The sequence below is a fragment of the Drosophila sulfurigaster genome, chromosome 2R (assembly GCF_023558435.1).
Source record: "Drosophila sulfurigaster albostrigata strain 15112-1811.04 chromosome 2R, ASM2355843v2, whole genome shotgun sequence".
Taxonomy (NCBI): Eukaryota; Metazoa; Arthropoda; class Insecta; order Diptera; family Drosophilidae; genus Drosophila; species Drosophila sulfurigaster.
The window spans coordinates 13,241,735-13,250,719 of NC_084882.1; the positions used below are offsets into that span (position 1 = coordinate 13,241,735).

General features: G+C 42.2%; 1 protein-coding gene across 1 annotated transcript; it reads right to left on the reverse strand.

Moving 5' to 3' along the window:
- Positions 1–702: 702 nt before the first annotated feature.
- LOC133838308 (uncharacterized) lies at positions 703–5,766 on the reverse strand. The gene is made up of 3 exons (XM_062269374.1): positions 3,400–5,766; positions 2,739–2,900; positions 703–1,698 (listed from the first exon to the last, which is right to left on the reverse strand). Exons 1-3 carry the CDS (start codon positions 5,011–5,013, stop codon positions 706–708), a joined length of 2,769 nt encoding a protein of 922 aa, XP_062125358.1. The 5' UTR covers positions 5,014–5,766; the 3' UTR covers positions 703–705.
- Between the last annotated feature and the right edge of the window lie 3,219 nt (positions 5,767–8,985).

Genomic DNA, 8,985 nt, shown 5'->3' on the forward strand with positions numbered 1-8,985 from the left:
TCATTGCATTGGCAATCAATTAAAAGGAAATTAATGCAGACCCTGCATGTCAACTGATTTCGGACTTAAGCCGCTTTATGTATAAAATATGAAGCGTTAATTAAATGGGATATGGAGAACGTGTTAAATGCGAAAAATATATATTAAATATCAATTAATCATCGCTGGCCGGCATTGTAATGCCAGTAGATTGTTTTTACCAGTGGAACATTTAACTTGAATCTGGTCAACGTTGAACAGATGAACAGCGGAAAAGCGGAAATGCCGCCATGCTGTTAATGTCTTGCGGCAACACGGTTCCGGCTGCTTGTTTTCCGGTCAACTGAAAATTAAAACACACTATGAAATGATTGTCTAAATTAAAAAATAATTGACAGTTAATCAAAATATTTTAAACATCCGTTTATAAACAAATGAATTATTTATTCAACTTATTAATTTTCTATGCTCATATAAAAATAACAATAATATTTATAAGCTTAATTCTAGTTTGTGAATTTTATGCTAATTTCAAATATTTAGACTAAAATTTCGCTGGGAAGACATTGCTAATCACTGAATGAAAATTGAATTGAGGAACGTTTTTGTGCGTCTTAGTTGCTTTAAAGTAGATGACTTAATCTTAGGGAAAACCAAAAAAATCTAATCTTACTTAATAAGTAAAATATATATACAATTGTATAGATACTATATACTCAATTCTTATTAAATAAATTGTATATCATATTGCTCGAAATTATTATCGAGCTGCTGCTGCGTTTGATTCTGAGTGTTGCACTTGGGTGTTTCATTTGTGAGCGGGGTGTCGAATGCATCCGTTAGATACTTTCGCACATATTCGAAAGATACAAACTCATTTAATTGGCATTTATTGGCAGTGGAATCGAATACGTTGACAACATTTTGCTCCTCGCGATTGCCAGCTAACAATTGTTCAAGTTCATTAAATTTATTGAAATTTTCCGTATTGCACGAGTCGCTGTTGTTGTTGGGTTTGTAATTGTTGCAGTTGCTGTTGTTGATATTGCTGTTGTTGCTGCTGCTGCAATTGCTGAGCGCGTCTGTTTCCGTTGCCATCCCGCTGCCATTGTAATAGCTGAAGCCGGCATATGTTGCCGCACTTGTTGTTGTTGTTGTTGATGCTGTTGTATTTGCTGTTGTTGCTGTTATTGTTGTGTATCGACTTGCCACACTTTCACAGCTGTTTGTCGTCGTGGACGTCGCAATCGCTGTTGTTGCCGCCACCTCATTTGGGCCGTGCTCAATGATGACAATGCAATTTGACAACTCATTAAATTTCATTGAATTGTTATTAGTTGCAACATTGTCCATACTGCAGGCATTGCGGTTGCCAATTCCCGTTAGCCTTTGCCCAAGCATCTCCTCATCCTGAACGCCACTCTGCATCAAGAGCGCCGCTTCACTGCAACTATTGCTGCGCTGCGAGCGTTGCTCACCTGCTGCCATGCTGCCACCAACACTTCCCTGCCCCTGACCCTTCTGCAACAATGCCGATTCCGAATGTCGTCGAGTCTTGGCCGTCTTTTTGCTGCACGTTGTGGTGGTGTTGCTGGTGGTTGTGGCAGCGCCACTGGCAGATTTGCGTCGCATTATTCCATGATTTTTCACATGTTTACGCAGACTCGAGGGATCCGTGTAGCGCTTGGTGCAACCGGGCAGCTGGCAGGCATAAGGTTTCTGTTGAGTAGAAGAACATAAACACAGCAATTTTAGTTTTGCGTTCCCGTGTTTTTCGCCTATTATTTGCCAACTTCAAATTGAAGCCTAGACGCAATATGAAGTTGCGCCCAAAAGTATGCAATTCATTTTGCTAGTCTACATTCTTTGTCTCTCCATCTCTCCATCTCTCTCTCACTCGCTCACTCTTTCACTGCAGGGCAGAGGTCATGGATATTTGCCTTGTGAAATCGTTGCGAAATGCCGCGTTGCATGTTGCATTTGTTTGCACTGGCAACGGGCGCAACAATAGAAAAGGCAGCGCAGCTGAAAACCACACGCATTCATGTGTATGTGTGTGTGAGCTTTGTGTGTGTGTGTGTGTGCTTGATTGGGCTACTGCTCATTGCGTTGAGAATGAAAGTAACTCGTTTAGTTTATTCGATTTGCCCGCTATTCGCTGCCCGCCACTTGATGTTGGCAATTTCAGCTCACACACACACACACACACACATTGGCAGCTGGTTTTCAACCTTTTTTCCGGCTGTCATGGCGAATGCCTCGCCTGACATTCGGCCTAACGCAAACACACGTAAAAACTATAAATCAATCAGGCAACGAAATGCGAAATGTGCACATGTCATGGCGCCAACAGCAACAGCAGCAACAGCGACAGCGACAGCAACAGCAACATTGGCAGCATTCGTAAGAGCAACATTTTTAGAAATTGTGACTCAGTCTCAGCTGGCGTTGCTCTGCTTGCTGTTTGCCTGCGACTTTGGCTTAAGCTTAAAAGCTGCAACACGGCGACCACAACGGGGCGAGCATCAACGATAGCGACATCAACTTCAGCTTAAAGCCAAAGCTGCAGTTACAGCTAAAAAGATGGAAACAACTCGCGCGTCGCCGCTGGCTCATCAATTTCCCTTTGACACGTTGCCGCAAATTGCATGCAAACCACACACAAACACAGAGAGAGAGAGAGAGAGAGATGGAGAGGGACAAAGAGAGAAAGCGTACTCTTCGTAATATCTATCGAGGCATACGCGGCGTATACTCACCGTATCGTAATGGGTTCTTTGATGCTTGGCCCGATCCGAGCTATTGCTGAAAGCTTTGAGGCAACCTTTATATTGGCAGCCATAAGGCCGTTCGCCGGTGTGCGAACGTTGATGAATTTTCAAATTTTCCAGTCGTGAAAACGCTTTATTGCATCCCGGAAACTGTAATGAAAAGTGGTAAAAAGTCGTCAATTGAATGTGAAACCATTACTCAACTCAGCTCAACTCAGCTCAACTCAACTCGACTCGAGTCTCGAGTCCTTTCTCGCACCACCACCAAAAATTGAAATTGAAATTCAAATTGCAAGCTCGCGGCATGCAGTTGGCACAAAGAGTTTGCAAAAAAAAGAAAATTATGGTGGCAAAAAAACAAAACTAGGTTGTGAATCAGTTTTAATTGGCTTGGCAGCCCTGGCAACCCTTTTTCGGTCTAATCAAAGGGAAAACCAAATCTTGCACTCAGTGCACATTATGATTATTTTTGTGTGTGTGTCACCAAAAACTCAAGTGGCAACCGCCTGTCAAAGGCCGTTGTGATGAATGGCTTTCGGATGCTCTAGCATAAACAACACGTGCAGCATTCTGTGTGTTGTTTATATACAGCATAAACAATAACAACAACAACAATAGCACAAATATAGTTGTAGTACAGTCAACTTACGGGACATTTGTTCGGCTTCTCGCCGCTGTGGACACGCATATGGATGAGCAGCTTGTAGCGAGCGTTGAAGGGCTTGTAGCGCCTGGGGCAGTCGAGCCAGAAGCACGAGAAATCCTCGCCCTTGCGCACATCCACATGACACTTCTCGATGTGCTCCACGAATATCTGTTGCTGCGGAAACTCCATGTCACAACCTGTCCAGCGGCAGATTAGCGGCAAACTCGCCTCCGTGCCCTCCACCTCGAGTTCACATCGTTCGGCAGCTGGCGGTGCAAATACCTCGTTATCAATGTCATTGTCCTCATCCTCCTCCGCACAGTCGTCGTCGCCGATACACTCTTCGTCACTGTCGCCGGTAGTTAGTTGTTCAGCTGTTGTTACGGGCAGACTGTCCACCAAATTATCCAACTCAGTCTTTTGATGGTCACCCAAATCCAGTTCATCCAATTCATCGATTGTCCAAATGAATTTGTGTTCACGATTTGGTTTCTCGATAACTTGCGAAATATTGTGCTGGAAATTGTCGCTGGCAAAATCATCCATATTGCCACCGCCGCCATAGAGGCAGCCCGCATCCTGCAACGCAGCGGCGCCACTCTGATAGAGATTCGAATAATCGTCATAGTTGTTGCCGCCACACATGGGGGCACACTTTGGTGTGCCAAATGTCGAGTTCATTGACGGCAGCTTCGTTGCTGTCTGCTGCTCAACTTTAATGCCTGTCTGTTGATGTTGCTGTTGCTGCGGCTGTGGCTGCAGTTGCAGCTGCTGCTCGTAAATGTTGCATAATTTGGGAGAGGCATCGTTGCATGGCGTTTCAGACGTTGACATTTCACCAAGATTGAAATTCAACCAGGCCTCCAAGTGAGGCGAGGAGCAAGGAGATTGATTTTTTGATTGGCAATTAACTTCGTCATAATTAAAATAATCAATGTCCTGATTGAGTAAGTCCTGCGCCATCATTTCGCCGCCACCCGAGGCCACCAATTGTGTCGGCTGTGCACTGCACGGTGTGTACGGTGTTTGAGGCATCTGCAACAAACCAGCCAGCTCATCATAGGCATTATTGCCACTGCCACTGCCACTGCCACAACCATTGCTGCCATTGCTGCCACTGCTGCTGTCAGCCGTGAGTCGTGCAATGTCCTCGGGCTCAAAGCGAAAGACATCCTCGCGATTGAGCTGTGTGTACTGACCCTGCTGATAGGGCATTCCCGTCTGCTCCTCGGCCGAGGCACACACAATATCATCGCGATCCTGTTGCTCTGGTCCCGTGTAGCTCTGGCATTCGCTGAACACCGAATTCGGCGTCTCGGTGGCAAAGCAAAGGTGCGAAAAGTCCGGAAACTGCATCTCGCCACAGCCAAAACTCGTCGCCTCCAAGCCGGCAATAGAGTTCACTGAAGAGGAGATGGAGCCAACGGCTTTGGGTGCCTGAAATGGCTCCTGTTTGACACCGTGAGTGATGCCAATGCTGGCACTCAACGGTGGCGACATGAAGGCATCGTAGCACATGTCATGCTCATCGTATGTCTTGTTGCTTAACGGCACTTTGCTTTTGCCGTGATTCGAAATGGTCAGTGGCAGTTGTTGCGGCTTCATCGTCGAAGACATTTTCACTTTTCAATTTGCAAATTTTCCCTTTCACCTATGCATGTGAGTCTGTCTGTGTGCAATATACTCGTATATCTGTATACAACTTATATATCTCAATGCTGTCACATTCGCACTTCCGGCACAAACACTAAACGACTGTCTGTCTCGGTTGCTGCTCGGCCAATTGCCAATTTAGTGTAGTGTATTTATTTATTGGAGCGACAGAACGCGGGAAATCCCATGCACACACGCACACACTCATTCACACACAGACACAAGTTCACGCGACTTTTTCTTCTATTCGTATATTTTGTGTGTTTGAGAGATTTTCTTATTTTGGCTTTTCTTTTGTAGTTCACTTGTCTTTTTTGTTGATGCTCACGCCACCGCGTTGCGTCTGTTAATAACCCGCTGCTCGGTGTCTGCACGTTATTTAAATGCCCGGAACGGGAACATTGAATCCTGCGCTCAGTCTCTGCTCCCGCCGGCTGCCGCTATTGCTGCTGCTATTGCTGCTGCTGCTGCTGTGTCTGCTGCTGCTTCTGGTGCTGCTTCTGTCACAGCGACACCCTGTCATGATCAGTTCACTTTGCTGCATGTTGTTGTTGTCTTGGATTTTTCATCTTTACACGCACATGTGCGTCACTTTGCCCTCTACCTCTCGCTCTTGCTTTAGTCTTTGCCTTCACTCTCTCTGTCGCTCCCTCATATGCTGTGCCCTGATCGACGCACTTTTCTGTCTGTCTGTCTGTTCGCCCGTTCGCTGTAGTTTTGTAGTTTTTCATTTGCATATATTGGAATAAAAAAAGGAAGGCAACAACTCACTACGAAATTAGCTGGAGACGGCTGCTATTAACTCAGCTTCAATTTGATGCGATGAGTGTAATATTTAATAACTAAAGTATTGTATTATATGGCAAATGGAAAATGGAAAGCATCGGTTAACTACAAATTATCTAATCTAAAAATTAGTTAGTTTCTTAATCACATTTATTTGTAGATATCTCTTAAACACATAGTATAGAAAAGTATGAAGTAAATAGTAGGATTTTCTCATATGATTAGATTCACGCATTTCTTGATAATTTTGTTCATAGATTTATTTTATTTGCAAACTATCCGAAGGCAATAAGAAAATGGTTTATTTTAATTTCCTTTTCATAACTTTTCTTTAAATGTATATTTTATTGAAATCTTACACAAAAATGAAAACTAGTATTCCTTCATAATTGAATTAATATTTATGCTTGTTTATAACTACAAGTTTTTCACTGGCAAAGAGCGCGCGTGACCGTGGACCTTTTTTCAGCGAACCGCTGCAATGATCTTGGCATCTTGGCACTGGCACACATGGTGCAAGTCTGTTTTAGGTTGCCCAGCCACTGCCCCTCCCCCCTCTCAGCAAGTTGGAGCGCTGCAGCTGCTAGACGGTGAACGCTTGTCGAATGTTTTAGCACTATTTTTTATTGCCGAGTGTTGCTGCTGGTGCTCCAGCCACATCCCATCCACAGTCCACAGTGCAGAGAGTGGAAAGACAGAGCATTAAAATACAGTATGGCATGACTATGAGCTAAATTTATTAACGCAACTCATTTCCCAACAACAAGCATTTCATCTGCGGCATGAGACAAATAACGCACAGCCCAAAAGGCACTTCCACACAAACCAAAGGCAGAGAGCGCAAACGAGAGAGAGAGAGAGAGATGGAGAGAGCAAAGTGTTGATGCTGATCACTTTGGCCTGTCCCTGGCCTCAAGTGCATGCGACTTTCCCTCCGCCCCAGCCCCGCTGTATAGTATACGAGTATAGTATATGCTTATGCACACACGTATGTTTTGTGTAGTACTTATAACTTCACATTGCTCGTTTTTGGCTATTTTTAGTATTTTATCCAGGCGAGGCAAGCGGCCTGACAAAATGTTTTTAATTTGCGCTGCAAAAAATGCATTTGCCGCACAACTATTTTTGCTAAGTGCAATTTTCCATTTTTGCCATTTTTATTCTTTACCATTGAAATTGGAAAATGAACTCTAACCTTTATAAAACTATTTCCGCTGCACTTACTCCAATCGTATCAGGTGGCGTTGGCCTCAACACTTTAATTTTAGTCAACAACATTTTGCTTGATTTTTTTGAGCAGGTGACACGTCTACTATTTCATTTGAAAGCCAGCCAAATGATTTGACAGTTCATCTTAAAAATTATGACATTTATAAAACATTTTATATCGTACTCAATAGGAATATAGAAATGAATTCATGTGTATAATATACTTGTCTAATCATTAGAGATGCGCAGAAGTGAATCACTATCTGGAAAATAGAAATAAATATATTTTTCTCAATTTATCGAATTAAATATTTAAGCCATTTTATAATATTAAAATAACCGATGGATAACTTTTATTAAAATTTTATATTTATTTCAATATGAACATTAATTTGAAATTGCTTAAATCGATGATTTTCAAAATTGCCCATTTTAAGTACATTATCATAAAGTTAATTGGAAATTAGAATATGAAATATTCTTTTCATTTTTACTAAAATATACAAACATATTTATATGTATGTATATACGACAGTTATGAGCACGTAAGTCGTATTTAATTGAAATTTATTTTTTGGCAAACGTCGTGGTTTGGCGCACGTTCACCCGGCTCAATGACAGCAGCTGTTTGCCCCACTGTGATGTGGGCATCAAGTCAATTCAAAAACGTTTAACACACAACATTTTACCACTTGTGCGTTTGTCATTTATCCGCAAGCACAGTGGCGTCGTAGAGTATTTAATAAAGAGGAATTTCCTTATTAAAATAGTATGTATTGATTATAAAAAACCTTGAAAAATTACTTTTATAACTCTATAATTTTGTATTGATAACAAGCACACCTTGATCATCCTTTTTAACCCCCTTTTCTACGCCACTTTTCAATTTCACTGGCGATGCCAATTCTTTGCTTTACTTCCCAGAATGATGTTTGCAAAGCGAAAAAAATGAAATTGGGCGCGTGTCCAAAAGCAAACAGTGTGAACACTTGGCCCGACGACGATGTCCGAAAAGTGCGACAAGTTACATCATTGTTAAAATTAGTAGACTTTTGGGCACACTTTGGCGTCACAGCCAACGGCTACTTGTCGATGTGGAACTGAGATAAGGACCAGTTGCTTGATCTGCGAACTAATGTGATTTCTATTTATGGACCACTGCAGCAAAGTGTGTTGCTTCTGTCGTCTACTGTGCAATACACACTTGAGAAGAGTATCAACTATTCGACGATTGTTTTGTTTTGTTCGTATTTTCAGTAAATGACGCGAGCTGTTTGTTGTCTGCGTTTCTTGGGAAAATCTTAACCATTTCCGTTTCGTACTCAATAATTTTTCCCACTCAGTTTTGAAACACACATTATTAATTTTCACAAAATAAAAGGTAATTTGTCTTTTTGCGTTGGCGGCAAAAGCGTCTTCTTCGGACGGTCTGCGATCAAATTATGAGGATCCAACGCAACTTTAATCATCAAGCTGTCATGTTGTGTGCGTCTCTGTGTAAAACATGTGAAATTTATTGATGCGATAAACTTGCACTTTAACTGAATGGCCATCAATCGGGCACAATGCGTAATATTTTCATTATTTTTTCCTTTTTTTTTTGTTCTGTTCTGTGGCAAACAGTGGCAATGTAAATGTTTCGTATTTATTTACTGAAATTTGTGGAGTTAACACAACGACGACCTGTTTGACCACCGCTGAATTGCCTGTTTGCCATGCCGCACCGAGCTTTACAACTTTAATGGAGGCGGTGTCCGGGGCTGTGGGGCACGGAGCACGGGGCAGGAGCATGCTTCGCATGGCTGCTTTAATGAAATCGTAAATAAAACACAACAACAAAAACCAACGAGAATACACAATTGCTTAAAACAATTTTATTTTTTCAACATAACGGCAATGCACAGAGTGACGATTTGTTAATGAAATTTTCAGATTTATGTT

Coding starts and splice junctions, on each gene's coding strand:
- LOC133838308 (XM_062269374.1), bottom strand. CDS start 5,013: ATGTCTTCGACGATGAAGCCGCAACAACTGCCACTGACCATTTCGAAT. Junction 2,901..3,399: donor AGAAGCCGAACAAATGTCCC/GTAAGTTGACTG, acceptor TTTTCATTACAG/TTTCCGGGATGCAATAAAGC. Junction 1,699..2,738: donor AAAGAACCCATTACGATACG/GTGAGTATACGC, acceptor TCTACTCAACAG/AAACCTTATGCCTGCCAGCT.